General features: G+C 33.5%; 1 protein-coding gene and 1 long non-coding RNA gene across 7 annotated transcripts in view; one reads left to right on the top strand and one right to left on the bottom strand.

The window, feature by feature from the left end:
- Positions 1-18,439, top strand: part of LOC111096171 — a 101,258-nt gene that overhangs the window by 16,436 nt on the left and 66,383 nt on the right. The gene's annotated exons all lie outside the window — the stretch shown is intronic.
- The window catches only part of TBC1D32 (TBC1 domain family member 32), a 211,472-nt gene continuing 195,564 nt past the window's right edge, over positions 2,532-18,439 (bottom strand). For 3 of the 4 annotated variants that reach the window (XM_038526673.1, XM_038526672.1, XM_038526674.1), the window contains 2 exons: positions 15,888-16,076; positions 2,532-7,807 (listed from right to left, as the gene is read on the bottom strand). In XM_038526673.1, the coding sequence (XP_038382601.1) occupies positions 7,688-7,807; positions 15,888-16,076 (309 nt within the window). In that variant the 3' untranslated portion in view covers positions 2,532-7,687. Of the gene's footprint in view, positions 7,808-15,887; positions 16,077-18,439 lie in introns of those variants that run through there. The other variant, XR_005353848.1, reaches the window with a different exon arrangement.

The raw sequence follows: 18,439 nt of genomic DNA on the forward strand, positions 1-18,439 counted from the left end.
GTTGAAAAAAAATGTAGGTAAGTCGATTTTGCTACAAAGACTATGTTAGTAAAATGTCACATAAAACATTTTATTTATCACTGGAGAATATAAAACAATTCAAAATACATTGCTAATCCATTATACATTGATCTGTCTATATCACAAAATCTAGGGTATAAAAAAATTAACCTTTCAAAACAGGAAGGAAACATGGAGAAACTGAATAAAATACAAAAATATGTCTAACCTTGGATTGTACAGGACTTTTCTTTCATTTTATAATTAGTAAGGAAAACAGAATAGGGAAATATATTATTCCTGGAAAAGGCTGAATGAAGGAAAAGATTGTAACCATACCCAGAAGTGTCTGATCCACAGTAGGAATTTAATAAAAATGCTGATTAAATGAATAAATAAATAATACAGTTGAAAGAAGTTTGAGCTTGAAGTCAGAAGAGCTAGGTTCCAGACTTTGCAATCCCCAACTAGCCTTATGATAAAAAATAATAATAGCTAAAATTTACTGAAGGCTTGCTACGGAGTTGTTAAAAACACATGCATTAGATCAGAATCGTATGAGGTAGGTACTACTATTAGGCTCATTTTACCAACAAGTAAACTGAGGTACATAGGAGTTAAATAACTTATGACAGAGCCAGGATCTAAATTCAGGCAGTCTGCTTCCTCAGCTCTCAATTTTAACTATTGCATTATATTTCTTTTCTATAATCTTGGGACCCCCTCTTCACTTTCTGACTCTTAGCTTCATTGGTGAAATAAAGGTTTTTGGATTAGATGTCCTCTAGCGTCTCTGTATCTCTAAAAAGTTTATCCCAAAATGAATTTGGGTTTACCATGTAATTTGTATTCTAAATTAGAGCTGGCAAAAATTTCCTATAAAGGGTTAGAAAATAAATATTTTAGGTTTTGCGGAAAACACATACTGTCACAACTATCCAACTCTGTCATTGTAAAAAGGCAACAAACAGTACATAAATAAGCAATGTTCCAGTAAAACTTTATTTACAGAAGGAGGCTGTAAATAAAGGAGTTTGTTGGCCTATGTCTAAACCATCATCTATAATAAAGGAATAGTAAGGACAAGTTTAGGAAGAACAAATTTAGAAATATTCAGCATCATTGTACTAGGAGAGATCTTGACACATGAGATGTTCAAGCCTTTTGCCTTCATAACTATATCATTTAGGACATATGACTGTCCACCTGATGATTTCTAGGAAGAGAGATTATACAGATTCAAATACTATATTTATCTGTCAATTTTTATAAATAAAAGATAAGCACACATGATGTATTTCAAAAGGTATTTCAAAATAATGGTTAGATTCCTCAGCTAGGTCACAAAAGCCTATCAGGTACATGTTATAGCCGAAATAATACCCATAGGCAATGACCCACTCACACATGCACACATACACACAAAAAGAAGGAAAACTTACATACATTTTAGTTATAACTGTTGCTAAACAGAATTTAGTAGGCTGTTATTTTTATTAAAAATACATCCCACAGCAAATAAGCAGAAAACATTTGTACCAAGGACCTAGGTTTTTTCCTCCCTGCTTTACCTGTAAAAGGAGTGGAGAATAAACTGTGGTCTAAGGTAGCAAACTATGTTCCTTCTGTATTACTGTAATAATTCAAAAAAACTTTGATATTGCATTCAGAAAATAATCTGATATTCTGCTGTGTGCGTAGCACTAGGCTAGAATTTCTGGGAAATGGGAATTAACCTTTGCCTCAGTCCTTTTGAAACATATACTTAATTTTGAGGAGATGACATTCCCAAAGAAAAATATCTACTACTGATACATTTGTTGAATAATAATGCTGGCATTAAATAATGAGAGTAAAAAAATTCAAAATAATAACATAAGAAATAGCATAAGACTATAAAATTATTTATAGGAGGATAGTTAAGAAACCTTTTATATTTTAAGAGAAATGAGAGAATGCTTTGGATTAGAGTGATCCAGTAAGGTTTGGGAGTTTATTGATTGTAAAGTTCTTATACTAAAGACAAAATGGTATAATATTATTTGAAGGTGGACTGTGGATAGTTAAAGATGTGTCCCATAAACCTGCAAGTTGCGCTACTATATAAAGAAAGAAATCCATATAATAAACCAATGAAGGGCATAATATGGAATCAACTGAAACAATCATTCCAAAGGAAGGCAAAATTTAAAATGGGAATAAAAACAGTTGAAATAATAGAAAACAAGATGATAAATGCAAACATAAAATATAAACCCAAACATATCAATAATTACATGAAATGTAAGTGGTCTAAACGTCCTAATTAGAAGGCATGATTTGCCTGATTGGGGGAGGGGTGGACCCAGACCCAATTTTATGCTCCCTACATTAAAATCACTTTAAATATAAAAATACAAAAGGGTAAAAGTAAAATAATGGGAAAAGATCATGTAAATCCTAAGCAAAAAAACAAAACCTTGGAATAGCTATATCAATATTAAATTCCAAAGACTATTAAATATTGAATGTAGACTTCAAAAGAAAACCTATTACTAGGGATAAACAGTTTATTTCATAAAGATAAAGCAATTAATTCATCAAAGTATATAACAATCATAAAATTTATATACCTAATAATTGAGCTTCAAAATGCATGAAGGAAAAACTGATTGAACTGAATAGAGAAACAGACAAATCCACAATCTCAGTTAATTTCAGCATTACTCTCACAATAACTAAAACAAATAGCCAGAAAGGTCAATAAAGATACAGAAGACAAACAATACCAAACAATTTAGTCTAATTGAGACTCAGAGACTACTCCACACAAAAGCAGAAAAATATATATTCCTTTTAAGTTACATGAAAAGCATTTATGGGTAGATTATCTGGGACATAAAACCAGTTTTAATCAATTTAAAAGGATTAACATAAAGAATGTTCTAGCCACAATGAAATTAAACTAAAAATCAATAACAAATATATTTGACCCTTGAACCACACAGTGTTTATGGGAGCTGACACTCCCACCCCCATAATTCCTGGAAAATCCACCTATAACTTTTGACTCACCCAAAAATGTGACTACCAATAGCCTACTGTTTACTGGACACCTTACTGATAACAGTCAATTAATACATATATTTTGTATATTTTACATATTATATTCTTAAACTAAACTAGGGGGGAAATGTTAAGTCATTAGGAAGAGAAAATACATCTGCAGGACTGCAATGTAAAAAATCCATGTATAAACGAACTTGTACAGTTCAAAGCTGTGTTGTTGGGGATCAACTAGATCTGAAAAAATCTCAAAATATTTGGAAACTAAATTACACATCTCTAAATAATCCATATATCAAAAGGTAAAATATAAAATATTTACAACTACATAAAATTTATAAACAATATATCAAAATTTGTGGATGCAGCTAAGGCAGTATTTATTGGGAATTTCATAGCATTAAATACCAATATTAGAAAAGAAAGATCTTAACTAAATGACTTTAAGAAATAGAAAAACAAGAGTAAGTGAAACTGAAAGTAAGTGGAAGGAAGTAATAAAGTTCTGAGTGAAAATCAGTGGAAGAGAAAACAGAAAAAGAGAAATTGTTAAAAGCTAGTTAAGAACATTCATGAACTTCTAGCCAGACAGATCAAGGAAAAAAAAAACAAGATACAAATGATACAATACCAAAAATGAGAGCAGTGATGTCAAATTCTACCCATATTAAAAATGTAACAAAGTAATGTATGAACAACTCAGTGGCCATAAATTCGACATTTGATAAAATGGAGAAATTCCTTAAAAGAGATTACCAAAGCTCACTGAAGAACAGAGATCTTGAATAGCCATGTAGATACCTATTAGAGAAATTTAATTTTTTCACAAAAATCTTATCACAAAGAAAATTCCAAGCTTCACTGGGTAATTCTACCAAACACTGAAGGAAAAAATATAACACCATTTATATACAAACTTCTAGAAAACAGATGAGCACTTCTCATTTTACGAAGCCAGCACTACCATGATATCAAAATCAGAAAAATAAAACTACAGATCAATATCCCTTATGAACATAGACATTAAAATTCCTAACATAATATCAAATCTAACAGTATGTAAAACTGATAAAATATTATGACCAAGGCAAGTTAATCTTAGGAATGCAAGGGTGGTTTAGCATTAGGAAATGTTGGGAAGTTACCATATCAATAAGACGAAAAACAGGGGAAACTCATGCAAAGATTACTTTCACATAAAATCATTTTCCAATAGAAATTCTATTCCTAAAACTCTCACCAAAATAGGAATAGAAAAGATCACCCTCAACTTGTTTAAGGCATCCACAAGTAACCTACAGCTAACATAACTGCTAATGCTGAAACTCTTCCATTATAATGGGTTTGTCAATTTCTCTTTGCAGGATTTATCTTTTGGTAATCAGCTTTATTGAGGTGAAATGTAAACTAAAATCCACCCATTTTAAGCATACATTTCAAGTACTTTAAAAAAATACAGTCATGTAGCCATCACTACAACTTTGATATAGATGTCCCCTCTGCCTCTATGTAGAAAATTCCCTTTCTTCACAATCACCCACAGCCCTAAGCCCTGGACCACTAACATTCTGTCACTATAGATATGCCTTTTCTAGAGCTTCTTATAAATAGAACCCTATAATATGTATCCTTTTGTGTGCACTTTTTTTAAAAAAAGATTTTATTTGTTTATTCATGAGACACACACAGAGAGAGGCAGAGACACAGGAAGAGGGAGGAGAAGCAGGCTCCATGCAGGGAGCCCGATGCAGGACTCAATCCCAGGACTCTGAGACCACACCCAGAGCCAACTCAGATGCTCAACCACTGAGCCACCCAGGCATCCCTTGTGTGCACTTTTTAATGCTGAGCTGTATTCCATTTTATGGAATGAACTACATTTGTTTATCCATTCACCAGTGGAGGTTTGAGTTGTTTCCATAGATGGGACTATGATGAATAAAACTGTATTATTCATGCATGCCTTTATATGGACATATTTTTTTATTTCTTTGGAGGAAATGGCTAGAAGGAGTATTGCTGAATCATGTAGTGAACTGTGTGTTTAATTTGAAAAAACAAAAACAAAAACACCCAAACTTCCAAAATGGTTATTAACAGTTTTCATTCTTCCAATAAGGAGTCTCATGACATTCACTCTTTAGCATGTTTTTCTTTCTCTACTGCATCATTTCTATTCACATATAAACATGCTTCCATTTTCCATCTTCAAAAAGTCTTTTGACCCCAGGCCTTCTCTAGCAACCACCCTCTTTCCCTGTTCAACAGTGCTCCTAGGAGGACTACTCTCCAGTCTTTCCTCTCAGCATCAATTAGCCCTGCTCCAAATAAACCACTACTCCATCAAAACTGTTTTTATTAAAGGCACCGAATCCAGAGACCAACTCTTGTCATCTTTAAAACTGCATTTTCACAGTTTAAAATTATTCATCTCTCCATAAGGACTGTGGACTCTCTGAGTGGCAGTGCTGTTATTTCATTTATCATATCCTGAATATTAAAAATTTCATTATATGTGCAATCCTGAAAACAAGTCTGTTTAATGAATAACCAAAGAAATTTCTTTAACATCTTAGAATTGGAAAATCAAACTAGAGCATGACATAATTTGATAATCATAAATTTGGGTAGAATTCTGTTAAGGTTAGACTAATTTCTGAGTTTTACTTTACCTTCACATATTCCTTAGGTGCCTATGCATCATAAGGAGGCATAAAACAGAGATGATATTTTGAAAACAGGTATTGATAGATTCATATATGACCAATTAAACATTTTCACAAATTTGTTTACATTATTATCATAAAATAGTTTCTTATAGTGAATCTTGTAAAATGTATGAGGTACCTGTTCACAAATTAGAAATAAACTCTGTCCTAAGGACTTCTACTTTAAATAATTTAAAAAAAAAAAAAAGGCTAGGCAAGGTTGTATTGATTCCTATTCTAAAGAGTATTCTTAAAATAATAGGTACAAAAATTATTTACAATGGTAGCTACATAAACTACCATATTTTCCATTTTATTTCACCAAATTGCTAGGACATTGTTCGTAAGACATTTATTTAACAAATGAAAACAAACTGCCTTCTGGCTCCAGCTGAATTCACTTTTCCAAAATATAACTGTTACTACCTAGATCTTACTTCAGTTTCCAATCAAAAATACCAATGAATATTATAAAACTAAGTTATAGTTCCTTCTCCATTTGTATTTCCAATTACCATGTAAGAGCTTTTAAAAAGGAAATAAACCTGCAATTTCTTAGTATCAATAACAGTAAGTTAAGAACAGAATGAGAAGAAATGAAACCATAAATATGTATTACAGCTTTCCAAAATTAAGTTTGAAAGTAGACTAAGCTTGGTATTTTGAGTAATGTAGGACTCTCTTACTTAACTCTTAACCAGAGCTAAAGGGAGCAATATGTCAAATTAACTTGCTCAATTTTCTTTTCTCAACTTTTCCAATGCCCTTTAAGAATACCATTACTGAGCAGCTGCTGTTAGCATTTACAGCATCAAACCTAATTTTGGAATGTTTATATTGCAATAGCCAAATATCCGAAAACTGAAAACTGTATGGTGCCAGTTGTTTCATGATACTGAAAGGAAAAAGGAGTTTGTGGATGAGCTATTTTTCGTTTAAAAAAAAAAAAAAAAAGGTTTAAGAATGGTTTTAATGGTTGATTTATATTTAAATATAAGTAATGCATACAAAATGACTACTTCCTAGAATTCAAAAAAATTTGTTAAAATTGCTAACTGAAAAATTCTTTTATGTATTATTTTTCATATATTAAACGTGACAGTTAAAAGAAAATAGACTTTAGCATATTGTATTTCTGTCATTGGAGCAAAGCTTTCTATTTAAATAAAACATCGTGTTAGTCATTTAAAATAATTTAGAAATTATTCTCCTTAACATTTTTTAAGTTAACTACAAATAAAATTTATCACTAAGAAAAATGCACAGTAAATGAAAGTCAAATGCTTATTAGTGTGAAATAAATAATCTGTCTTTTAAATGAACCATGTAGAGCCTACTACATTTCCCATGAAAAATTATAAGTTGATATAGGTATCAAAAGCACTTCCTAAAAACAATTATGTCTAAGAACAATAGTTTTTTTAGCATTTGTCGTGATAAATATCATTTATTTCCTCCACATGTAAAATAAGTAGTTGTGGTTTTGTCTATTTTCCTTTATATGTGTAGATAAAACATGAAGAAAACAAATGTCTTCCATGTTTCTATGGACTCTTTCTGCCTGGCTAGTCAAACAATTATTTACAGTATTGATGCTTGTTTCAAAACTCATTGAAAAAAAAAATATTTTAATCTTCTGGTGAAGAAAGAGGTGTTGATTGGGACTACCTTTTAAATGTAAAGAACTGTAAGTAAATTAGATTTGATTCTAAAACAACCTCACAAAACAATGAACTTAACAAAAATTAACTTACTTCATGTCACAAATTGAGATAATACCTAGTTGAATATATTATTATATTGAAAAAGTCTCAGTATTGATTCACAATATGTGTATTCACAAAGCATGTGTTGTTATAGACACAGAAAACAATCAAGTCCCTCTGTTTCCTTTACAAACAAATGAAACATGACGTTAAACCATGCTCCACCCTTTATGTGTTCTGCACCCTAACGTTCTGCATGTCTCTCAGCACCACTGGTCTGTAGTTTTGTTCCAAAATCTCCATGTATTCAAAGTAATCACTCACTCGAAAACCATGTAGTGCTTCTTCCTGTCAAAAAATACAAGAGCAGTTAATTCACTTGAGTAAAGAAACACAATTCTAAGTTAATGAATTTTAAATAGTTGACTTTTTTTACAGTTATAGGTGGGGTTTTACATTGCTACTAAATGTGTAATTGCTTTTTATCTAGTAGGCTGTGTATGTATGTGAAACCATGTCCCTGAAACAAGGTTGTCTGTTTTTAAAACCAAATTTGCTTTACAGCTAACAAAAAATAAGACAAACTCTTAGGGCAGCCCAGGTGGCTCAGCGGTTTAATGCCGCCTTCAGCCCAGGACGTGATCCTGGAGACCTGGGATCAAGTCCCATGTCGGGCTCCCTGCATGGAGCCTGCTTCTGCCTCTGCCTGTGTCTCTGCCTCTCTCTCTCTCTGTCTCATGAATAAATAAATAAATCTTTAAAAAAATTCTAATAAACTTAAAAAAAAGATAAACTCTTACAAAATGAAATCTTCCTAATATTTTGGATAAAGTTTCAACTACAGAATGATGGGTCATATTTTTAATTAGTAAAGACCCTAAAGCTTATCAAAGGATCCTATAATGTTGCAAGAAATATCTGTTTTACAGCAATGAAGGTTCATAAAACCTTCAATAGTCTGTAACTTATAATGTTGGTACAATGCATATCTGTGCTAATTCTGAATTTAATGGTTAGTGTCCCAAATGAGGCACTCAAGAATAAATTAGAACAGTAGGAATACTCACTTAGAATCTTGGAGACTTTAAGGAAATTATGTGGCTAATTTTTTTTTAGCATTTCCAAATGCTAGCTATGCAATACATACCCTTCAAAGTAAAACAAAAATTCTGAAGAAAAATCAGACCTGATCCAATGTAGTATTATGTTCAGAGTTTGGGAGGTTATTTAAAAATTGGACAATTCATGCCTTTCTAGAGATTACAGTTTAAAGGTTAAAGTTACTAACAAAAAACAAAAGCAATTCAAAATGATAAAAATAAATTATCCTATACCAGATACTGTGGTTAGGGACAATCAGTTTATAGTTGAGACATATGAATGCATACAACTAGGAAAAATATCACACTATGCAATTCTCAGTAGGAATGAATGTTTATAAAGGCCTCCCTCGGATGTCACTGTTCACATATAAGTAATAGTCCACAGCTTGCAAATAACTTGGGAGAACTTATACTTATTTTGCCATGTATCACCTAAAATATGGGTAACTTGGAGGAATAGTTGGTACATTAAAATATTTCTGATCTATAAATCTGATGTCATAGCTAGAAGAACTAAATGATGTTAAGTTGTATGCATAACATTACACCATTAAGGCTAGAGCTGATACCTTCCAACATAAAAATGTGAACTCTACTCTTAATTTTAAAAATAACTATAATGCTATTTATTCTTTTATTTCTTAACTCATTCATTCTCACTATAAGATTCTTGATTATTTCACTTTGCTTTTGGAAAAAAATAGGATTGAAGTAAGACCATTCTTACTGTTCAAGAATTTACTTTAAACAGTTACTGCTCTAGTCATGGAACTATTTATGAATTTATCCATTCTCTTCATTCAAATTATGTGTGATTTGGCACTGATCAACTCCTCATTAAAACTCTATCTCAGGGACTCCTGGGTAGCTCAGCGGTTGGGCGGCTGCCTTCAGCTCCAGTCGTGATCCCGGGATCCAGGATCAAGTCCCACATCGGACTCCTGTGAAAAGCCTGCTTCTCCCTCTTCCTATGTCTCCACCACTCTCTCTCTCTCTCTCTCTCTCTCTCTCTCTGTGTCTCTCATGAATAAATAAATAAATATTTTTTTAAATAATAAAAAATAAAACTATATCTCAGTTGCAGAGAAATTATAGTAATATGTTATTCTAACCAAATAAAAATCCAATGCCAGAAAAACTGTTTTAGTGCATATTCATTATTTTAAAAGAACGCTTATTGTTCATTAACTGAATCACAATAGGAGATGACACCATTTAAACAAGAGCTCTAATAATTAGCATAGCCCCAAAACTTTTGAATCTCCGGAGTTGGCATTCTGGATTCCAGTTTGAAAGGTAACATTTTTTACATGTTCTAAAAGTTTCAAGCTATTTGAGATTTTATACTAAAATCTGCCAATTCAGGCCTGTCATGAAAATTGTTTTGGTAGGTCTAGGGAGGAGTCTAGATATGTCAGTTTTAATAGGCACACTAATGATCCTCAGGATCAGGGGCCTTTACATAGTGTGTGTGTGGTTCTGGATAGAATATGAGTTTCATAAATATTTAGGGAAGAGTATGTGATTCTTTTTTTTAAAGATTTTATTTATTATGACAGAGATAGAGAAACAGAGACACAGCAGAGGGAGAAGCAAGCTCCTCATGGGGAGCCTGATGTGGGACTCAATCCTGAGATCCTGGGGGTCACGTCCTGAGCACCTAAATGCTCAACCACTGAGCCACCCAGGCGCCCCAGAGTATGTGATTCTTAAAAGTATTTAACTCATGCCACCTCACACCAGTCAGAACGGCCAAAATTAATAACTCAGAAAACGATGGATGTTGGTGAGGATGTGGAGAAAGGGGAACCCTCCTGCACTATTGGTGGGAATGCAAACTGGTGCAGCTACTCTGGAAAACAGTATGGAGGATCCTCAAAAAGTTAAAAATATAACTACTCTATGACCCACCAATTGGACTACTACGTATTTATACAAAGGATACAAACATAATGACTTGAAAGGGAACACACACTCCAATGTTTATACCAGCGATGTCCACAATGGCCAAAATATGGAAAGAGCCCAGATATCTACTGACAGATAAATGGATAAAGATGTGGTACACACACACACACAATGGAATATTCCTCAGCCATCCAACAGAATGAAATCTTGCCATTTGCAACAATGTGGATGGAACTAGAGGATATTATGCTAAGCAAAGTCAGTCAGTCAGAGAACGACAAATACCATATGATTTCACTCATAGTGGAACTTAAGAAACAAAACAGATGAACAAAGAGGAAGAGAAGGAAAAATAAAATGAAAACAGAGAGGGAGGCAAACCGTAAAAAACTCTTAACTATAGGAAACAAATTGAGGGTCGCTGGAAGGGAGGTGAGTGGGGGCATGGGGTAACTGGATGATGGGCATTAAGGAGGGCACTTGATGTAATTAGCATTGGGTGTTACATGCAACTGATGAAACACTAAATTCTATCCCTGAAATTAATAATATACTTTATGTTAACTAAATTGAATTTAAATTAAAAAATTAAAAATAAATAAATAAATAGGTTTTAACTCAGCTGAGGGATGGATATATGAGCGTATGTGATGACTACAGAGATGATCCAATCCTGGCTGGGTAAATGAGGGAACAGGCCTTGATCAGATACAATGTAAAAAAAAAAAATGATCCTGACCTAGATCTGAACTATATGCCAGGTATTACTACGATATACTATGATGTCTAAGGCGCTAGAGAAGAATAAATGGGAGCAAAGTAAATAGCTATGGACTCAGGAGAAAGGCCTATTTCCTTTGCTATGTTCTCTACACATGTTTTTTTCTTCAGTTAATAACAAGAGAAGGATGCAACAGAGATGTAGATATTCAAATAATTGCTTTTTTTTAAAGCACTTTCTATGTGCCAGAAAATGTTCTAGAAGTATTTTACACAAAGCTATCCTCCAGCTATCCCATCCCCCTATCCACCTCCCCTCCAGCAACCCATTAAGGAGGACACGTGATGTGATGAGCACTGGGTGTCATATGCGGTTAATGAATTGCTGAACTCTTACATCTGAGACTGGTGATGTGCTGTATGTTGGTTAACTGAATTTAAATAAATGAAGAAAAAAAGATACCATCTAATTCCTCAATAATTCCATGTAATAGGTATTATTTCACACCCAATTATACAGATGAGAAAACTGAGGCACAGAGAGGTTCAGCAAGCAATGTGCCCAAGTTTACCAAGTGACAGAGCCAGAATTTGAATGCAGGCAAACTCAAGTGATACAAGAACAATGAAAAGCACCAGTTTGCCAACCACAGTTAACATAAAACTGAACGTGTTTCATCTATTCCCTCAGACGGTGAATTATCTTTTGTACTGTGTATTTTTGAAAACTTAGCAATTCACGTTTCTCAGTCTGATCTCCATTCCTTACCCTGTCAACATGTTCTGCTAACAGCTGCAGGAACAACAACAGTCCTCTTGACAATTTACTGATTGGATTGAAATTAATCTGATTTTTTCATAATTATAAATTGATTTTGCCATAACGTGCAGGATTTAGTTGAAGCATTTTAATTAAGTATTTTGAGCCTTCACAGCTGATTTTCACTGGAAGGCAATCTTTTCTTAGTCTGGCATTTCAGTGAAGTTTCCCCCAAGTTGAATTCAATTGAATTCACAAACTAAAACCAAGATCATTGCCAGCCTATTATCATGCTAGAGAGATACTCAGTATAGCCAGTTGGCTAAAACAGTGGTTCTTCTAAAATACTATTAAACTCCTTCTAAACTGGCTTGCTTGCACGAGTGTGTGAGTGTGAGACAGAGAGAGAGAAAGAGAGAGAGAAAAAGAGATTCCACTTAAAAAGAAAACCTTTTGACTTTCAAGCTCACTGGTATATTTGAGAGTCCTATATTTATTTTTCTGGATGATGTTTTTCATTCTGGTAAATGTGATGGCCACAGATTTTTTTTGAACCATCATCTGTCAAGATAAAAACATCCAGGACCCTAAGTCCAATTACTAAGCCCTCCAGCGTACCTTCAAAAGTTGTCTTAGCTCAGTACTGATCTATCAATCACCACAGTGTGGGAATAATGCACTTATTATACATAAAATATAATAAGACTGCTCTATTAGCAAACCCACATACTTGTTGTATCTACAAAGATAACCGTGAAAAACTCAGGAAATACCTTACTGATAATCATTTTATGCCCATGCCATCCATTCATTTAATCATTCAGTGGTTTAGGTTAAAGAGGGATTTTTTTTTTTTTTTTTGGTTGGGGGAATATTTTTTAAGTAAGCTTAGCCAGACTATTCATGTTCATTCACCACATGGTCTAAGTTCCAAATCTTTTTAAGACACAGATCACAAAGAATTGCTCAGTGGGCTGTCAGAAACATGGGCAACAAGTCTAGACCCCCAACACCTAATTTGAGCCTAAATCCAAATAAATACAAACAGGTTAATATTATCTCTATACTACATATACTTCAGACTGATTACTATTATTCCTAAGGCAATGTTTATATCATGTCACTTTCTGTCAATAAATGAAACTTAAACCAGGAAAATTTTAACTGCATATTTTCGATCTTTTAGAGCCATCTCATTACCCGAAGTTTCTCAGAATAGCTGGTAATAGTTGAAAACATGTTTGTGATTTTTCAATATTTTGGAAACTTCAACTGGGCCTGATTATTTGACTACACTTACAATAGATGCTTATCTATTTTTGTATGATGGTTCAATATCCTTTTAAAAAGTTTTATTATGAAAGAAGTATGGATCCATTCTTCAAAAATAAAAACAACAAATACACTAAAAAGTAAAAGTCTTCTGATCTATTTTATCTCTTCAGAAGCAATCATATTTCAATATGTATAGTCAGGAAATAACTATATAAGAATAGTATTACAGCTGTAGTATATAGTTTTATGGAAAATCATTAAGTTTTTTTCATCCTTTGTATAAGTCTGAGATTTCTGGGTTAGAAAGTATAAAACATAATTCCCCAGGTTTAATCCTTATAACCATAGCTGAATGAGAAATTTTCAAATCATATAACTATTTCTGACTTGGGCTGTCTTCCAAGGGAAGGAAAAATGAAAATCACTTTATTAAAGTTTCATTATTGTTTAATATGTGAATAAGTGGAAAAGAGTCTATATATGCTTATATACATGGAAAACAACAGGTCATAAGAGAGCTTAATAGAGTAGTTGAAGGGGTATATAAATGCATATTTAAAAAAACCACACTGGAGTTTATCTCACAAGAAGAATAACCGTCCACCAAAAGAGATCACTGAACTTGAGACCTACCTGCTGAAAATTAAACAAAAAATGAAATGAACTCCAATATCAGAAAGATATTTTTCTTAATCCCTCAGATGAATGCAAACAGGAGTAAGGTCAGTTCCAGGACAAGTGCTAAAATTAATTCTTTGCCAACATGTTCTTAGTTTGGATTTAAACCAATTCAATTAAAATTTTAGTAATTTGAATAGGACTTGAGTAGTAATCTTTTTCCCACTCATTGGAAAATTCTTTAGTTTTAAACAGATAGCATTATCACGAAGTAGTTAACAAAGAGAAGAAATTGCAATGATCACCAACAATAATTAGATTTAAAGAATTCAGTAATGTTTGTTATTAAATGTTTGTTATTTAAATGTTATTAAATATTCCTCTTTCCCTTTATTTGTATTGTTTACTCTTTCAACCAATATGTATTAGGTACTTGAACAATGCCTAGTGTTCAAGGCATTGAAAATACATTAGTAAATGAGATGGACAAGATCACTGTTCTTGTGGAACATATACATTATACTGAGGTAGACTGGCAAAAATATATATAAAATAATTTCAGCTAGTGACAAACACTGTAAGGGAAACTAAAGTGGGATACAAGATTAGAAAATGACAGTGTTAGTGTAAGGGCTTGGGAAAGTTTCAAACTCTGAAATTCCTATAATTGACCACAGTAGTGGTGAAAGTGTTCCTTACTAAAAAGGAATCAACATTTTGTCTTCAACATCATCCCCATTTGTTTAACCACCTCTGTTCTACAAATTAACTCTTGCAGATAATTTTTTTCTTTTTCTACCTATGTTTTCCTTTTACATGTACAATCATTGTCTTGGAATATTTCTTCATTAAAAATGTTCCCAAGGGGCGCTTGGGTGGCTCAGTTAGTTGAGCACCCAACTCTTGATTTTGGCTTAGGTCATGATCTTGGGCCTTGAGATGGAGTCCTGTGTCAGGCTCCCTGCTGGGCATGGACTTAAGATTCTCTCTCTCTCTCATTCTCTCTCCCTCTGCCCCTCGCCCCCACCCACTCATGCTCATTCTCGTTCTCTTAAAAAAAATAAAAATTTCCTAAGATCACAATCTAGTGATATACATAAAAGTTAGAGATCTTTTGAATTCAGTATTTATGAAATAAAACAATAAAGTTAGAGATATTTTGAATTCAGCTGGATAGTTTGGCAATCTTGAATAATCAATGACATTTATTTATATAGAAAATCATTATTAAAGGGAAAATAGCTCTGACAAGTATCTAGCGGTAAAGGAGAATGATAAAACTAATTAACATAGAAATTATTTGTGGATCTAGAGAAAACCTAGCAAAGGACAAATGCTGGTTTTAGTGTATGTATGCATTATGTGTTCCTGTAGGATGGTGAGGGGAGCAGGTGGAGGGAAACATACTTCAAATGCAAGGAAAGATTTTAACTTAAATAGAGTTGGATTTCTATCAAGAATTGTACATAAGCATGTATTTATATAACTGTATTTCCTAAAGTCCACAGCTTCAAAACTCACATTATTATGAGAGAGAAAATAAGTTATATCTTGTTTTAAAATATTAACTTCTATAATATAGTGACTTTTTTAAAAGAATGCTATTATAGAATAATCTTTCATGGAAACATTTTATAAAAATAGGTGAAAGTTTAAAAAAAATTAGAATATGAAGGTACAGGAAATTACATTAAATGTTTTAAAAAATGTTTTAAAACTCTGTCTTAACACAGTAACTTGAACTTTCAGTGACCAGATAAGATATAAAGAATATATATAGACAGACAGACAATACATCTTGTGGGATAGCACACTGGCTAGCACACAGCTTAGCTGTTTCACAGCTCCAGTCCCACCACTCCCTAGTGTGCCATCTTGAACAATTTAAGTTGATGCCTCAGTTCCCTCATCTCTAAAATGAGAATGACAGTACCACCTCTTAAGGTTTTTTTTAGATGATTGTTGAGAAAAGTGTCTGACTCAAGCCTCCCATCAAAGTTAGCTATGAACTCTTGACCATCATTTTCCCGCTAAAGTTACTTACTTTCAGGAAAACCTGCAGATCCTGAGTCTGAGTGTGCTGCAGAATATCTTGTTGCAGATGTTTGAAAATAGCTATGCAGATATACACTTGATAGTCAGGACCAAGGAAAACACAAGTAGCAATATAATGGCAGATTTCTATCCAATCTAAATAATTCCAAAAGCACTGCGTTATCCATAGTAGGCAAATCTAGAAGAAAAAAAAAAAAAGAAGTCAGTTCATTAGAAAGCTTGTAAAACCATACTTTTAAAAAGCACTAACCACTAGCTCACACAAAACCAATGAAGAGGTTGGTGTCTGATGCAGATAGAATGACATCCTGCCTACTGAGATGCTTCATCTATTTGCTTAATGTGTGAGAAAACCCTCATAGCCTGGGGACTCAGGACCTAGAGGTAACTGATGGTGTTCACACTGCTCATATACCTGTTGCTAAATGCCTACTTTATTCATATAGTCCTCCTCTTACCACCAATATCAGTGTGCTCTCTACAGATAACAAATGTTAACAGACCATTTTAATTCAGAGAGAAGTTTCTTCTACCCTACCTATAATCACAGATGTATAATTATGCAGATGACAGATTGCTAAATGTTACATTAATGCAAATGGACTCTTGCTGAATCAGAAAATAATTTAAACCAAACAGGATTATATAACATAAAAACTGGGAGCTAGTACAAAAATAATTTAAAAGTGAGATTTTTACAAAAATCATTTATCTTACTTTTTGAATAACATTCAGATTGTTCAGACTATAAAAAGAATACATGCACATTGCAGCAAAAAACAGAAAAGTTAAAAAAAAAATACCCACAGTGACGATGGCACAGTTGTTAACACTGCTAGCATGTTGGTACATTAGTGTTACGGGTGGAATTGTGTTTGTCCCTCAAAAGTATGTCCAAGTCCTAACCCACAGTACCTGTGAATGTGACAATATTTGGAAACAGGGTTTTTGCAGAGGTAATCAAGATAAAATGAGATCACTAGAGTGAGTCCTATTCCAATATGAATAGTATCAGATAAAAAGGGAAAATGTGAAGAGAGAGACACATATACAGAGGGAAGATGAAGAGGCCCACGTGGGGAGTGTCATGTGAAGACAGAGCACTGGAGTGATACATTTCCAAGCCAAAAACCATCCAAGGCTACCAGAAACTAGGAGAGAGGCATCGAACAGTTCTTTCCCTTGGGCCTTTATTTTTATTTTTTTTTTAATTTTTTTCTTTATTTATTTATGATAGTCACAGAGAGAGAGAGAGAGAGAGAGAGAGAGAGGCAGAGACACAGGCAGAGGGAGAAGCAGGCTCCATGCACCGGGAGCCCGACGTGGGATTCGATCCCGGGTCTCCAGGATCGCGCCCTGGGCCAAAGGCAGGCGCCAAACCGCTGCGCCACCCAGGGATCCCTCCCTTGGGCCTTTAGAGGGAACACAGCCTTGCTAACATTTTCATTCTGGGCTGCCATCCCCCAAAACTGTAAGTTAGTAAGTTTCTGTTGCTTTAAGCCACCCAGTTCATACTATTTTGATACTGTAGTCCTAGGAAACTAAGATAATTATTTTCCAGTATTCTAGTTTTCATTTATGATTTATAAATTACCACTGAGGAAAGATTTCCTTTATTGCATTTCTTGTCATATACTTTTGTTTTTGGGGGGTAAAGAGCAGGGAATGGGAACAGATATAATGGCTTATCTCCATTTGCTACAGATCTAAAAAACATACACAAATCTTCCTTTTTTAGTTCTATCGTTTTGTCCTTTTCAAGATATATTATTGAAGAGTTTCTAAAACTTATTTTTTAGATCTGATTCAGTTTGGGGAATGCTGATTCTACCATTAAGTGGCTTGACCATGATGTATTAGTCTGCTTAAGCTGCCACAACAAAGTATCACAGACTAGGTGACTTAAATAACAGAAATTCATCTCCTTACAGTGCAGAAATCCAAGATCAAGGTATTGGCAGGGACCTCTCTCCTTGCCTTGTAGATGGCAGTCTTCTATGCTTTCTCATGGTCTTCCTCTGGCTATCTCTGCATAAATTTCTTCTTCTAAGGACAGCAGACAAATTGGATTAGGACCTTACCCTAATGTCGCATTTTAACTTAATTACTCCTTGAAAGAGTCTGTCTCCAAATACAGTCATTCTGAGAGTAGTGGTGGTGAAGAGTCCAACATATGAATTTTGGGGGTGGGGTGACACAATTCAACCCATACCAGATGCTATTAATGAATTTTTGTTTTCCCATATGTTATTACTTATGTCAACCATTCACATTTTACTTTCAGCTCCTATGGGCATATCTTTTCATCTCATTTTCCACTCGTATTTTCTATTATTGATAATGCCAACTAAGTGTCACCAAATATTAATGGTGGTTAATATTTCTGGCTTTTTACCATATTTCAATTCTTAGGTACAAAATTTTGCTTTATAAATACTATCATGCTCCAAAGTCTAGTAATAGAGTCTATGAGTTAACTCAGTATTGAATTTTATCTATGAATGTCCAATGTTATCAACAGGAAGAATATATTTAATTTCC

Source organism: Canis lupus, chromosome 1 (assembly GCF_011100685.1).
Source record: "Canis lupus familiaris isolate Mischka breed German Shepherd chromosome 1, alternate assembly UU_Cfam_GSD_1.0, whole genome shotgun sequence".
NCBI classification, from domain to species: Eukaryota; Metazoa; Chordata; class Mammalia; order Carnivora; family Canidae; genus Canis; species Canis lupus.